General features: G+C 43.9%; 1 protein-coding gene across 1 annotated transcript in view; it reads left to right on the forward strand.

Annotated features, from left to right (window-relative positions):
- The window catches only part of LOC106564094 (uncharacterized), a 31,040-nt gene extending 14,547 nt beyond the window's left edge, over nt 1-16,493 (forward strand). Inside the window, exons 10-18 of the mRNA XM_045690633.2 lie at nt 137-320; nt 609-1,105; nt 3,915-4,253; nt 4,705-4,864; nt 12,498-12,641; nt 12,719-12,892; nt 13,147-13,513; nt 13,937-14,008; nt 14,106-16,493. Coding sequence (XP_045546589.2) covers nt 137-320; nt 609-1,105; nt 3,915-4,253; nt 4,705-4,864; nt 12,498-12,641; nt 12,719-12,892; nt 13,147-13,513; nt 13,937-14,008; nt 14,106-14,349 — 2,181 coding nt within the window. The 3' untranslated portion in view covers nt 14,350-16,493. The remainder of the gene's footprint in view (nt 1-136; nt 321-608; nt 1,106-3,914; nt 4,254-4,704; nt 4,865-12,497; nt 12,642-12,718; nt 12,893-13,146; nt 13,514-13,936; nt 14,009-14,105) is intronic.
- Nucleotides 16,494-16,635: the final 142 nt, after the last annotated feature.

Here is a 16,635-nt window from a genome sequence, read left to right on the forward strand (position 1 = left end):
TTATGACTGACAGTGTTTCAAGAGGAGACGTCAATATTCTGTCATCTAGGGAACCTTCATAGGTAGTTAGGGCCAAGAGCTTTGTTATTCCTATCTTGTTTTTTTTAAATAATATTTAATTCAATTTCCATTCTAGGACCCTGGTGACCAATCGAGCCCCAAACCCAAAGAGTCCCTGGGTGAAACTCTGGGACTGAAAATTATAGTTGAAGAACTGGAGAAAGAAGAGGAGGGGAAGAAGGCGAGAGAAGAAGAGGATGAGGAAGTTGGTGGTTTGATCAATTCCGACGGAGAGGAAGTTGGTCACGTTTCTCTTTCTAGTAAGAGGCAGAATGATGACGATTTTGATTGAGCTCTTCATTGTTGAAGGATGCATCCCAAAAATGGCACCCAATTCCCTACATAGCACTACTTTTGACCAGAGCCCTTTAGGGAATAGGGTGCTATTTGGGACGCAGCCTCTGTGTTAGTTAGTCGGTCAGCTAGTGTTAGCATAACGGCTAAGTATTTGTTTAACCTGTTCTACACTTTTGCCCATAGGGTTCTATGTCGGGAATAGGATGTCATTTGGCAGATCCATTGTTTAACCTCTTCATTTATCCACACAGGAAAAAGCCCTGTCCCAGTCTTTGTTAGCGGTGAGATTCCCTCTACATCAGCAGAACCTGAACAACACCAACAAATCCAGGAGAAACGATGCAGAACCAAGAAGCCTCACCTCTGCTCGGTGTGTGGAAAGGAGTTCCCTAAACCATCGAAGCTAGTTGCACATCTCCGCACACACAGTGGAGAGAAACCCTTCCGCTGCTCCGTGTGCGGTAGAGGTTTCTCCACAGGGGGTATCACCCTACAGAGACACCTTTTGACGCACACAGGGGAGAAACCTTACCACTGCTCTGTCTGTGGGAAGAGGTTCATCCAGCGAGGGAACCTGTTAAAACACCAGAAGGTACACACTGGAGAAAAACCTTACTCCTGCTCCGTGTGTGGACGGAGTTTCCCTCGATTTGAGCGTCTGAAGGACCACCAGCGGACACATACAGGAGAGAAACCTCAATCTTGCGATGTCTGTGGGATGAGGTTCTCCTACGCGTCCTCCCTCAAGGTCTTTTAGCCATTATTACCACACTTCCCTACATTGTTTTTTATCACTCAAATGTAATTTTATTTGTCACATGCTTTGTAAACAACAGGTGTAGACAACAGGTGTAGACTATATACACAATGAGTAACGATAGCTTGGCTATATAGACAATGAGTAACGATAACTTGGCCAATACCGAGTCCATGTGCAGGGTTACGAGGTAATTGAGGTAGATATGTACATATAACTAGGAATAAAGTGACAGATAATAAAGAGTAACAAACTATTTATTAGTCTTATGGCTTGGGGGGTAGAAGCTGTTCATGGTCCTGTTGGTTCCAGACTTGATGCATAGGTACCGCTTGCCGTGCATTAGCACAGAGAGCAGTCTATGACTTGAGTCTTTGACAATGTTTAGGGCTTTCCGCCTGGTATAGAGGTCCTGGATGGCTGGGAGCTTGTAGCCAGTGAAGTACTGGGCCGTACGCGCTACCCTCTAGTGCCTTGCAGTCAGATGCCAAGCAGTTGCCATACCAGGCAGTGATGCAACCAGTCAGGATACTCTCGATGGTGCAGCTGTAAAACCTTTTGAGGATCTGAGGACCCATTCCAAATCTTCTCAGCCTCCTGAGGGGGAAGAGGCGTTGTCGTGCCCTCTTCACGAATGTGTTCTGTGTTTGGACCATGATAGAGCCTTAGTGATGTGGACACCGAGGAACTTGAAGCTCTCAACCTGTTCCACTACAGCCCCATCGATTGTGAATGGGGGAGTGCTCAGCCCTCCGTTTCCTGTAGTCCACTGTCAGCGCCTTTATCTTGCTCACATTGAGGGAGAGGTTGTTGTCCTGGAACCACACTGCCAGGTCTCTGACCTCCTCCCTATAGGCTGCCTCATTGTCATCGGTGATCAGGCCTACCACTGTTGTGTTGTCAGCAAACGTAATGATGGTGTTGGAGTCGTGCACGGCCAAGCAGTCGTGGGTGAACAGGGAATACAGGAGGGGACTGAGCACACACCCCTGAGGGGCCCCCGTGTTGAGGGTCAGCGTGGCAGATGTGTTGTTGCCTACCCTCATCACCTGGGGCCGGCCCTTCAGGAAGTCCAGTATCCAGTTGCAGAAGGTGTTCAATCCTAGGGTCCATTGCTTAGTGATGATTTTGGAGGGCACTATGGTGTTGAGCTGTAGTCAATCAACAGCATTCTTACATAGGTGTTCAGATGGGAAAAGATAGTGTGGTGTGCAATAGAGATTGCATCATCTGTGGATCTGTTGGGGCGGTAATGTGAATTGGAGTGGGTCCAGGGTGTCTGGGATGATGATGGTGTTGATGTGAGCCATGACCAGCCTTTCAAAGCATTTCACGACTACAGAAGTGTGTTACGGGCGATAGTCATTTAGACAGGTCACCTTGGCCTTCTTGGGCACAGGGACTATGGTGGTCTGCTTGAAACATGTAGATATTACTGACTGGCTCAGGGAGAGATTGAAAATGTTAGTGAAGACACTTGCCAGCTGGTCAGCGTATGCTCTGAGTATGCATCCTGGTAATCTGTCTGGCCCTGTGGCCATAGTAAATGTTAACCTGTTTAATGGTCTTCCTCACATCGGCTACAGAGAGTGTGATCACAGAGTCGTCTGGAACAGCCGGTGCTCCCATACAAGGTTCACTGTTGCTTGACTTTTAGCTCGTCTGGTAGGCTCGCGTCACTGGGCAGCTCTCGGCTAGGTTTCCCTTTGTAATCTGTGATAGTTTGCAAGCCCTGCCACATCCGACGTGTGTCAGAGCCAATGTATGAGGATTCGATCCTGTATTGATGCTTTGCCTTTTTGATGGTTCATCGGAGGGCGTAGCAAAATGTCTTATAAGCTTCCGGATTAGACTCCCGCTCCTTGAAAGCGACAGCTCTAGCCTTTAGCTCAGTGCGGATGTTGCCTGTAATCCATGGCTTCTGGTTGGGATATCTACGTACCGTCACTGTGGGGACGATGTCGTCGATGCACTTATTAATGAAGCTGGTGACTGATGTGGTAAACTCCTCAATCCTGGAACATATTCCAGTCTGTGCTGAAGAGAAACAGTCCTGTAGCTTAGCATCCGCTTCATCGGACCACTTCCGTATTGAGTGCATTACTGGAACTTCCTGTTTGAGTTTTTGCTTGTAAGCAGGAATCAGGAGGATAGAGTTATGGTCAGATTTGCCAAATGGAGGGCGAGGGAGATATTTGTATGCGTTTCTGTGTGTGGAGTAAAGGTGATGGTAGAAATGAGGTAAAACAGATTTCAGTTTGCCTGCATTTAAAATCACCGGCCACTAGGAGCGCCGCCTCTGGATGAGTGTTTTAATTTTCTTGTTTATGGTCCTATATTGGTAAATAGTGTGGTCTACAGCTTATCATGAGGTATTCTAACTCGGGTGAGCAGAACCTTCATTTTAGAGATTGAGCAACCAGCTGTTGTTAAGAGACATACACCTCCCCCTTTGAGCTTACCTGACGCTGCCGTTCTGTCCTGCTGATGCATAGAAAAACCAGCTAGATGTGTATATAATCCATGTCTTTTGTTCAGCCACGACTCTGAGAAACATAGGATATTCCAGTTCTTCAGGTCCCGTTGATATGATAGTCTCGAAATGGAGCTCATCCAGTTTGTTCTCCAGTGATTACACGTTCGCTAATAGAACGGAGGGTAGAAGCGGATTATGTCAACCGACATAGTTCACTAGTTATCTCCACATTCCCTTTTCCCTAAATTCTTTTTATCCCTTTAATGATGTAAAGTGAGTTGTGACCCGTCTAATATGCGTTTTAATTAAATTCTGACTTGACAGGTCCATCGCAGGATGCACACCGGGGAGAGACCTTACCAGTGCTCTGTCTGTGGGGAGAGCTTCAACTCAACAGCAAACCTGAGGAAACACAGACAGTCCCACACTGGAGATAATGGGTCTGCTAACATGAAGAGGGGTCGGCTCCTGAGGTCGTCCCACACTGGAGAGGGGTCTGCTGCTGTTACTGTGAAGAGGGGTCGGCTCCTGAGGTCGTCCCACACTGGAGAGGGGTCTGCTGCTGTTACTGTGAAGAGGGGTCGGCTCCTGAGGTCGTCCCACACTGGAGAGGGGTCTGATGCTGTTACTGGAGGATGTCAGACCGCTGGTGGGGATGCTCAGGTAAATCATCAGACTATACCTGTGGGCTATCCAAACCAGATGGGGGAATAGGACGTCACTAACAGGATTCATTTATTGATTGTGATTGATTTTTGGCTACAACATTTGTACAGTTCAAAAGTACAAAGAAATGCCAGAGGATAAAGCCTTTTATAAACTGGGTGGTTCGAGCCCTGAATGCTGATTGGCTGACAGCAGTGGTATATCAGACCGTATACCACAGGTATGACAAAACATGACATTTTTTTGTCTCTAATTACGTTGGTAACCAGTTTATAATAGCAATAAGGCACCTTGGAGGTTTCTGGTGTATGGCCAATATACCGCGGCTATACCCCCTCGTGCCTTATTGCTTAAAAATACACGTATTTCATCAGAGTAGGATGGAATAAAAAAATGTAACTAAACAGTCTCTTAACTCAACGTACTGTGTGACTCCTCTGCCATTTAGGGAACCGTCGTCAAAGATAAAAGCTCTCTGGGTCCTGACCAAGGCCACGGTGAAGGCTGCAGTCAAACATCTACCTTATATATCGATAGTAAAGAAGAGGAGGAGGAAGTTGGTGGTTTGATAAATTCCGAAGGAGAAGAAGTTAATTGGGATTACCTCAGTAAGTAAAAGATTATTGGTGACAAAAAACAAACAGAATTAGAGAAGAACAATGGCACCAGATGGTTGTTGATGTATAGGCTGAATCCTACATAGTGAACCAGGTGGTTGTTGATGTATTGGCTGAATCCTACATAGTGAACCAGATGGTTGTTGATGTATAGGCTGAATCCTACATAGTGAACCAGGTGGTTGTTGATGTATAGGCTGAATCCTACATAGTGAACCAGATGGTTGTTGTTGTATAGGCTGAATCCTACATAGTGAACCAGATGGTTGTTGATGTATAGGCTGAATCCTACATAGTGAACCAGATGGTTGTTGATGTATAGGCTGAATCCTACATAGTGAACCAGATGGTTGTTGATGTATAGGCTGAATCCTACATAGTGAACCAGATGGTTGTTGATGTATTGGCTGAATCCTACATAGTGAACCAGGTGGTTGTTGATGTATAGGCTGAATCCTACATAGTGAACCAGGTGGTTGTTGATGTATTGGCTGAATCCTACATAGTGAACCAGGTGGTTGTTGATGTATAGGCTGAATCCTACATAGTGAACCAGATGGTTGTTGATGTATAGGCTGAATCCTACATAGTGAACCAGATGGTTGTTGATGTATAGGCTGAATCCTACATAGTGAACCAGGTGGTTGTTGATGTATAGGCTGAATCCTACATAGTGAACCAGATGGTTGTTGATGTATTGGCTGAATCCTACATAGTGAACCAGGTGGTTGTTGATGTATTGGCTGAATCCTACATAGTGAACCAGATGGTTGTTGTTGTATAGGCTGAATCCTACATAGTGAACCAGATGGTTGTTGATGTATAGGCTGAATCCTACATAGTGAACCAGATGGTTGTTGATGTATAGGCTGAATCCTACATAGTGAACCAGATGGTTGTTGATGTATTGGCTGAATCCTACATAGTGAACCAGATGGTTGTTGATGTATTGGCTGAATCCTACATAGTGAACCAGATGGTTGTTGATGTATAGGCTGAATCCTACATAGTGAACCAGATGGTTGTTGATGTATAGGCTGAATCCTACATAGTGAACCAGATGGTTGTTGATGTATAGGCTGAATCCTACATAGTGAACCAGGTGGTTGTTGATGTATAGGCTGAATCCTACATAGTGAACCAGATGGTTGTTGATGTATAGGCTGAATCCTACATAGTGAACCAGATGGTTGTTGATGTATAGGCTGAATCCTACATAGTGAACCAGATGGTTGTTGATGTATAGGCTGAATCCTACATAGTGAACCAGATGGTTGTTGATGTATAGGCTGAATCCTACATAGTGAACCAGGTGGTTGTTGATGTATTGGCTGAATCCTACATAGTGAACCAGGTGGTTGTTGATGTATTGGCTGAATCCTACATAGTGAACCAGGTGGTTGTTGATGTATTGGCTGAATCCTACATAGTGAACCAGGTGGTTGTTGATGTATTGGCTGAATCCTACATAGTGAACCAGGTGGTTGTTGATGTATTGGCTGAATCCTACATAGTGAACCAGGTGGTTGTTGATGTATTGGCTGAATCCTACATAGTGAACCAGATGGTTGTTGATGTATAGGCTGAATCCTACATAGTGAACCAGATGGTTGTTGATGTATAGGCTGAATCCTACATAGTGAACCAGATGGTTGTTGATGTATTGGCTGAATCCTACATAGTGAACCAGGTGGTTGTTGATGTATTGGCTGAATCCTACATAGTGAACCAGGTGGTTGTTGATGTATTGGCTGAATCCTACATAGTGAACCAGGTGGTTGTTGATGTATTGGCTGAATCCTACATAGTGAACCAGGTGGTTGTTGATGTATTGGCTGAATCCTACATAGTGAACCAGATGGTTGTTGATGTATAGGCTGAATCCTACATAGTGAACCAGGTGGTTGTTGATGTATAGGCTGAATCCTACATAGTGAACCAGATGGTTGTTGTTGTATAGGCTGAATCCTACATAGTGAACCAGATGGTTGTTGATGTATAGGCTGAATCCTACATAGTGAACCAGATGGTTGTTGATGTATAGGCTGAATCCTACATAGTGAACCAGATGGTTGTTGATGTATAGGCTGAATCCTACATAGTGAACCAGATGGTTGTTGATGTATAGGCTGAATCCTACATAGTGAACCAGATGGTTGTTGATGTATAGGCTGAATCCTACATAGTGAACCAGATGGTTGTTGATGTATAGGCTGAATCCTACATAGTGAACCAGATGGTTGTTGATGTATAGGCTGAATCCTACATAGTGAACCAGATGGTTGTTGATGTATAGGCTGAATCCTACATAGTGAACCAGATGGTTGTTGATGTATAGGCTGAATCCTACATAGTGAACCAGGTGGTTGTTGATGTATTGGCTGAATCCTACATAGTGAACCAGGTGGTTGTTGATGTATTGGCTGAATCCTACATAGTGAACCAGGTGGTTGTTGATGTATTGGCTGAATCCTACATAGTGAACCAGGTGGTTGTTGATGTATTGGCTGAATCCTACATAGTGAACCAGGTGGTTGTTGATGTATTGGCTGAATCCTACATAGTGAACCAGGTGGTTGTTGATGTATTGGCTGAATCCTACATAGTGAACCAGGTGGTTGTTGATGTATAGGCTGAATCCTACATAGTGAACCAGATGGTTGTTGATGTATAGGCTGAATCCTACATAGTGAACCAGATGGTTGTTGATGTATTGGCTGAATCCTACATAGTGAACCAGGTGGTTGTTGATGTATTGGCTGAATCCTACATAGTGAACCAGGTGGTTGTTGATGTATTGGCTGAATCCTACATAGTGAACCAGGTGGTTGTTGATGTATTGGCTGAATCCTACATAGTGAACCAGGTGGTTGTTGATGTATTGGCTGAATCCTACATAGTGAACCAGATGGTTGTTGATGTATAGGCTGAATCCTACATAGTGAACCAGATGGTTGTTGATGTATAGGCTGAATCCTACATAGTGAACCAGGTGGTTGTTGATGTATAGGCTGAATCCTACATAGTGAACCAGATGGTTGTTGATGTATAGGCTGAATCCTACATAGTGAACCAGGTGGTTGTTGATGTATAGGCTGAATCCTACATAGTGAACCAGATGGTTGTTGATGTATAGGCTGAATCCTACATAGTGAACCAGATGGTTATTGATGTATAGGCTGAATCCTACATAGTGAACCAGATGGTTGTTGATGTATAGGCTGAATCCTACATAGTGAACCAGATGGTTGTTGATGTATAGGCTGAATCCTACATAGTGAACCAGATGGTTGTTGATGTATTGGCTGAATCCTACATAGTGAACCAGGTGGTTGTTGATGTATAGGTTGATGTATGGTTGTTGATGTATAGGCTGAATCCTACATAGTGAACCAGATGGTTGTTGATGTATAGGCTGAATCCTACATAGTGAACCAGATGGTTGTTGATGTATAGGCTGAATCCTACATAGTGAACCAGATGGTTGTTGATGTATTGGCTGAATCCTACATAGTGAACCAGGTGGTTGTTGATGTATAGGCTGAATCCTACATAGTGAACCAGATGGTTGTTGATGTATAGGCTGAATCCTACATAGTGAACCAGATGGTTGTTGATGTATAGGCTGAATCCTACATAGTGAACCAGATGGTTGTTGATGTATTGGCTGAATCCTACATAGTGAACCAGATGGTTGTTGATGTATAGGCTGAATCCTACATAGTGAACCAGATGGTTGTTGATGTATTGGCTGAATCCTACATAGTGAACCAGATGGTTGTTGTTGTATAGGCTGAATCCTACATAGTGAACCAGATGGTTGTTGATGTATAGGCTGAATCCTACATAGTGAACCAGATGGTTGTTGATGTATAGGCTGAATCCTACATAGTGAACCAGGTGGTTGTTGATGTATTGGCTGAATCCTACATAGTGAACCAGGTGGTTGTTGATGTATTGGCTGAATCCTACATAGTGAACCAGGTGGTTGTTGATGTATTGGCTGAATCCTACATAGTGAACCAGGTGGTTGTTGATGTATTGGCTGAATCCTACATAGTGAACCAGGTGGTTGTTGATGTATTGGCTGAATCCTACATAGTGAACCAGGTGGTTGTTGATGTATTGGCTGAATCCTACATAGTGAACCAGGTGGTTGTTGATGTATTGGCTGAATCCTACATAGTGAACCAGATGGTTGTTGATGTATAGGCTGAATCCTACATAGTGAACCAGGTGGTTGTTGATGTATTGGCTGAATCCTACATAGTGAACCAGGTGGTTGTTGATGTATTGGCTGAATCCTACATAGTGAACCAGGTGGTTGTTGATGTATTGGCTGAATCCTACATAGTGAACCAGGTGGTTGTTGATGTATTGGCTGAATCCTACATAGTGAACCAGATGGTTGTTGATGTATAGGCTGAATCCTACATAGTGAACCAGATGGTTGTTGATGTATAGGCTGAATCCTACATAGTGAACCAGATGGTTGTTGATGTATTGGCTGAATCCTACATAGTGAACCAGGTGGTTGTTGATGTATTGGCTGAATCCTACATAGTGAACCAGGTGGTTGTTGATGTATTGGCTGAATCCTACATAGTGAACCAGGTGGTTGTTGATGTATTGGCTGAATCCTACATAGTGAACCAGGTGGTTGTTGATGTATTGGCTGAATCCTACATAGTGAACCAGATGGTTGTTGATGTATAGGCTGAATCCTACATAGTGAACCAGGTGGTTGTTGATGTATAGGCTGAATCCTACATAGTGAACCAGATGGTTGTTGATGTATAGGCTGAATCCTACATAGTGAACCAGATGGTTGTTGATGTATAGGCTGAATCCTACATAGTGAACCAGATGGTTGTTGATGTATAGGCTGAATCCTACATAGTGAACCAGGTGGTTGTTGATGTATAGGCTGAATCCTACATAGTGAACCAGATGGTTGTTGATGTATAGGCTGAATCCTACATATTGAACCAGGTGGTTGTTGATGTATAGGCTGAATCCTACATAGTGAACCAGATGGTTGTTGATGTATAGGCTGAATCCTACATAGTGAACCAGATGGTTGTTGATGTATAGGCTGAATCCTACATAGTGAACCAGATGGTTGTTGATGTATAGGCTGAATCCTACATAGTGAACCAGATGGTTGTTGATGTATAGGCTGAATCCTACATAGTGAACCAGATGGTTGTTGATGTATTGGCTGAATCCTACATAGTGAACCAGGTGGTTGTTGATGTATAGGTTGATGTATGGTTGTTGATGTATAGGCTGAATCCTACATAGTGAACCAGATGGTTGTTGATGTATAGGCTGAATCCTACATAGTGAACCAGATGGTTGTTGATGTATAGGCTGAATCCTACATAGTGAACCAGATGGTTGTTGATGTATTGGCTGAATCCTACATAGTGAACCAGGTGGTTGTTGATGTATAGGCTGAATCCTACATAGTGAACCAGATGGTTGTTGATGTATAGGCTGAATCCTACATAGTGAACCAGATGGTTGTTGATGTATAGGCTGAATCCTACATAGTGAACCAGATGGTTGTTGATGTATTGGCTGAATCCTACATAGTGAACCAGATGGTTGTTGATGTATAGGCTGAATCCTACATAGTGAACCAGATGGTTGTTGATGTATTGGCTGAATCCTACATAGTGAACCAGATGGTTGTTGATGTATAGGCTGAATCCTACATAGTGAACCAGATGGTTGTTGATGTATAGGCTGAATCCTACATAGTGAACCAGATGGTTGTTGATGTATAGGCTGAATCCTACATAGTGAACTAGATGGTTGTTGATGTATAGGCTGTATCCTACATAGTGAACCAGATGGTTGTTGATGTATTGGCTGAATCCTACATAGTGAACCAGATGGTTGTTGATGTATAGGCTGAATCCTACATAGTGAACCAGATGGTTGTTGATGTATAGGCTGAATCCTACATAGTGAACCAGATGGTTGTTGTTGTATAGGCTGAATCCTACATACAGTGGGGGAAAAAAATATTTGATCCCCTGCTGACTTTGTACGTTTGCCCACTTAGAAAGAAATGATCAGTCTATTATTTTAAGGGTAGGTTTATTTGAACGGTGAGAGACAGAATAACAACAACAAAAATCCAGAAAAACGCATGTCAAAAATGTTATAAAATGATTTGCATTTTAATGAGGGAAATAAGTATTTGACCCCTCTGCAAAACATGACTTAGTACTTGGTGGCAAAACCCTTGTTGGCAATCACAGAGGTCAGACGTTTCTTGTAGTTGGCCACCAGGTTTGTACACATCTCAGGAGGGATTTTGTCCCACTCCTCTTTGCAGATCTTCTCCAAGTCATTAAGGTTTCGAGGCTGAAGTTTGGCAACTCGAACCTTCAGCTCCCTCCACAGATTGTCTATGGGATTAAGGTCTGGAGACTGGCTAGGCCACTCCAGGACCTTAATGTGCTTCTTCTTGAGCCACTCCTTTGTTGCCTTGGCCGTGTGTTTTGGGTCATTGTCATGCTGGAATACCCATCCGCGACCCATTTTCAATGCTCTGGCTGAGGGAAGGAGGTTCTCACCCAAGATTTGACGGTACATGGCCCCGTCCATCGTCCCTTTGATGCGGTGAAGTTGTCCCGTCCCCTTAGCATAAAAACACCCCCAAAGCATAATGTTTCCACCTCCATGTTTGACGGTGGGGATGGTGTTCTTGGGGTCATAGGCAGCATTCCTCCTCCTCCAAACACGGCGAGTTGAGTTGATGCCAAAGAGCTCCATTTTGGTCTCATCTGACCATAACACTTTCACCCAGTTGTCCTCTGAATCATTCAGATGTTCATTGGCAAACTTCAGACGGGCATGTATATCTGCTTTCTTGAGCAGGGGGACCTTGTGGGCGCTGCCTGATTTCAGTCCTTCACGGCGTAGTGTGTTACCAATTGTTTTCTTGGTGACTATGGTCCCAGCTGCCTTGAGATCATTGACAAAATCCTCCCGTGTAGTTCTGGGTTGATTCCTCACCGTTCTCATGATCATTGCAACTCCACGAGGTGAGATCTTGCATGGAGCCCCAGGCCGAGGGATATTGACAGTTCTTTTGTGTTTCTTCCATTTACGAATAATCTCACCAACTGTTGTCACCTTCTCACCAAGCTGCTTGGCGATGGTCTTGTAGCCCATTCCAGCCTTGTGTAGGTCTACCATATTGTCCCTGACATCCTTGGAGAGCTCTTTGGTCTTGGCCATGGTGGAGAGTTTGAAATCTGATTGATTGATTGCTTCTGTGGACAGGTGTCTTTTATACAGGTAACAAGCTGAGATTAGGAGCACTCCCTTTAAGAGTGTGCTCCTAATCTCAGCTCGTTACCTGTATAAAAGACACCTGGGAGCCAGAAATCTTTCTGATTGAGAGGGGGTCAAATACTTATTTCCCTCATTAAAATGCAAATCAATTTATAACATTTTTGACATGCGTTTTTCTGGATATTTTTGCTGTTATTCTGTCTCTCACTGTTCAAATAAACCTACCATTAAAAGTATAGACTGATCCTTTCTTTATCAGTGGGCAAACGTACAAAATCAGCAGGGGATCAAATACTTTCTGGATCTTCAGCATTGCAGGGCCGGAAGTCAGTTTCTGAAAAGTTTGAGAACCAAGATGAAGATGAAGAAGATGGTTATGGTATGGAAGAAGAGGAAATTGGTGGTCTGATCAATTCAGACGGAGAAGAAATTGGTTGGGATCGTCATCGTATCAGTAAGTGATAGAATGTTGACAGTTAGAATTTTGATGGTTCACTCATTATCTAACCCCATACTGTTTCATCAACACAGGACAGAGTGTCAGCCGTCCTTCTGACAGCGAGGAGAGTCCCTCTGCATCAGGAGAACCTGAACAACACCAGGAGAATCACAACAACACAAAGACCAAGTCTCACCACTGCTTTAGATGTGGGAAAGACTTTGCCAACATCTCTAACCTACGGCGACACCAGAAGAGACACTCAGGTTGTTGTCTCCACTGAGTGCCTATTAAATGATGAGTTCTAATATGGAATTCCACATGACATTCTTTGATTCCTTTTCATTGATAGGTTGTTGTGAACCATTTAGAATTCACTTTGAGGTTGTGTTCCAAATGGCACCCTATTCCCTTTGCAATGTGCTACTTTTGACCACAGCCCTATGGGCCCTAGTGCACCACCAAGGGAATAGGGTGCCAATTGGGACGCAGCCCAAATACTGTAAATCTGACTTGACAGGAGAGAGTCCCGAACACAGATCCGACAGCGAAGCCAGGAAGTCCCACTGCTGCCCAGAATGTGGAAGAGACTGTAAGAAGCTATCAGCTCTACAAAAACACATGAAGATCCACACAGGAGAGAAGCCATACCCTTGCTACGTGTGTGGGAAACAGTTCCGTGAAAGAACAGCCCTCCGCGACCACCAGAAAGTGCACACGAGAGAAAAACCTTACCCTTGCCCCGACTGTGGGAAGAGGTTCGCTCACTCAGGAGCTATGAAGAGACACCTGCTGACGCACACCGGAGAAAAACCTTACTCCTGCTCTGTGTGTGGGAGGAGCTACACCCAGATAGGGCGACTGAGAGAACACGAGCGAACACACAGGTTGGTTCTATGTTAAGTTTAGATGTTCTGCTGTTTAGTCTTTGCTGGATCCTTTTTAGTCTGCCTATCTTGTAGTATTAGTCATACACATATTTGGGGGATAAATAGGTTTTAGCCCTTTTTTTAAAATACATTTCTACCGCTGTTGATGATGCACAAGAGATCTGGTCGACAAAACGTCTCAGGGTAGAAGTGCTGATCTAGGACCTGTCCATATAGTCTTATTCATTATGATCTAAAAGGCTAAACTGATCCGAGATCAGTACTCCTACTCTGAGAGGTGTTGTGAATACGGGCCCAGCTTGTTTGTCAAATAATTGGGCAAAAGATCAGAATTAGGCTGCCTGTGTAAACGTAACCTTTGTGATTTCTGTGCGTAATAAAAAGTTGTCTACACATAAAGTGCATTTATTATTATTACAGCGAGGAGAAACACGACTGTTCCGTCTGTTGGAGGAGCTTCTCCAAAGCTACGGCCCTCGTCGCTCACTTCAGGTAAAGCACGTTGGGACAACAACTGATGTTAAAAGGGCTTTATTAAATACAATTGTGATACACATTCATTCATGAATTGATGTTTTGATTGATTCAGGACCCACACTGGAGAGAGACCCTACAGCTGTGAGGTGTGTGGGAAGAGCTACGTTCGATCCCAGAACCTCCGAGCCCATCAGAGGAAAAGTCACAGCAGCTCACTACCAAACCCTGGGACTGGGACAGGGGAAAACCTGGCTGCAGGGGTGAAGAGTGAAGAGGATTCTATTAGTATCAGTGATGAAGAGGAGGAGTTGATGCTAGCAGGGTGGAGGAAAACGAGGACTAGCCTTTCACATTAGGATAGATTCCTCTTTGTGCTGACCATCTCTAGACACTGAATGAATAGTATGGACCAAAACAAGGACTAGCCAACCACATAGGATTTTCTGCATCTAAAATGGTACCCTATTCCCTAAATACCAGGCCCTGATCAAAACTAGTGCACTACATAGGGAATATGGTGTCATTTGGGATGCAGATAGTCTTTGTGGTGATGATCTGCAGACAAAGAACCAATGGAACGGACTGTAATTCTAAATTCCACCAGATGAGGGCAGCAAAGTCGGAGACGAAAATGATTAGTGTTGATAATTTGAGTTTGATCTAAAACATACTTTTGGTCATGTAGTGTATGTGGACACCTGCTCATCTCATTCCAAAATCATTGGCATTAATATGGAGTCGGTCCCAACTTTGCTGCAATAACAGCCTCCACTCTTCTGGGAAGGCTTTCGACTAGATGTTGGAACATTGCTGCAGGGACTTGCTTCCATTCAGCCACAAGAGCACTAGTGAGGTCGGGCACTGATGTTGGGCGATTAGGCCTGTTTCCAATTCATCCCAAAGGTGTTCGATGGGGTTGAGGTCAGGGCTCTGTGCAGGCCAGTCAATTCTTCCACACTGATCTCAACAAACCATTTCTGTATGGACCTCACTTTGTGCACGGGGGGGCACTGTCATGCTGAAACAGGAAAAGGCCTTCCCCAAATTGTTGCCACAAAGTTGGAAGCACAGAATCGTCTAGAATGTCATTGTATGCTGTAGCGTTAAGATTTCCCTTCACTGGAACTAAGGGGCCTAGCCCAAAGTATAAAAAACAGCCCCAGACCATTATTCCTTCTCCACCAAACTTTACAGTTGGCACTACAGTATGCATTGGGGCAGGTACCGTTCTCCTGGCATCTGCCCAACCCAGATTCATCCGTCGGACTGCCAGATGATGAAGCGTGATTCATCACTCCAGAGAATGAGCTTCCACTGCTCCAGAGTCCAATGGTGGAGAACTTTACACCACTCCAGCCGACGCTTGGTATTGAGCATGGTGATCTTAGGCTTGTTTGTGGCTGCTCGGCCATGGAAACCCATTTCATGAAGCTCCCGACAAACATTTATTGTGCTGACGTGGCTTCCAGAGGCGATTTGGAACTCGGTAGTGAGTGTTGCAACCGAGGACAGGTGATTTATACACACTTCAGCACTCTGCAGTCCTATTCTGTGAGCTTGTGTGGCCTACAACTTTGCGGCTGAACCGTCTTTGCTCCAAGAAGTTTCCACTTCACAATAACAGCACATACAGTTAGTTGACGGTGCCACATTGAAAGTCACTGAGCTCATCAGTCAGGCCATTTTATTATTTTGTCTATGGAAATTGCATGGCTGTGTGCTCGATTTTAAACACCTGTCAGCAACGGATGTGACTTAAATAGCCGGATCCACTAATTTGAAGGGGTGTCCACATACTTTCGTGTGTATAGAAAGGTTGTCTTTTATTTTTTTAACGGCATTGTAAGTAAGCATTTCACTGTAAAGTCTACACCTGTTGTATTCGGCGCATGTGACTAATAAAATTTGATAGTCACGAAAATGATGCGCGCAAGTCATGGGGCAGAAGTCCATGTGTTGTTATGATTCTGAACGTCATATAGCAAGCAACAATGACAAGAAGCTGCCATAGTTTAATTTTGTTCTCGATACCATGTCTTGTTTTGACTGATGTCTCATCTACGCTAATATGGCTAAAATTCACTAGCTATGCTAACCAACAACTGTAACGATGTATTTGAGCGATTTGAACAAGTGCTCATTGTGCAAATGTATTGGTTTTCAATGAACATTTGGAGAATAAAAATATAGTTTACATTTTGTTAACAATATAAACCTGTTGAGCCCTCATTGGTAGTTGCTTATCAACCAACCCATCTACTGACCACGAACATTCCGTTGAATTACAGTCAGATTTGAGATTCTGTAATTATTCTATAATTTTTTTGTATACATCTCAATCATTTAAATATGTTAAATTCCTTCACATTTTATCATATTTGTCAAAGTTCTGGTGGTGCCAATAATAAACCCAGTGCGTTGTAGCCAACACATGCAATACCACTCACTGACGTGTATGCGCAATTAATGTGATGATTGAATAAATACCCATTAAAAACCTGCTCCTTTCCCTAGAATAACGAATCAATGATATTTTAATGAATGTCACTAGGGTCTATGGCAGTTTACCAGGCAGTTGCCCCTCTCCCTCTCACTGCCTTTCTCCTCCAATACGTGGAGGTAGAGCGCCAGAAACTGCTCAC

This window comes from Salmo salar, chromosome 12 (assembly GCF_965601325.2).
Source record: "Salmo salar chromosome 12, fSalSal1, whole genome shotgun sequence".
Lineage (NCBI taxonomy): Eukaryota > Metazoa > Chordata > Actinopteri > Salmoniformes > Salmonidae > Salmo > Salmo salar.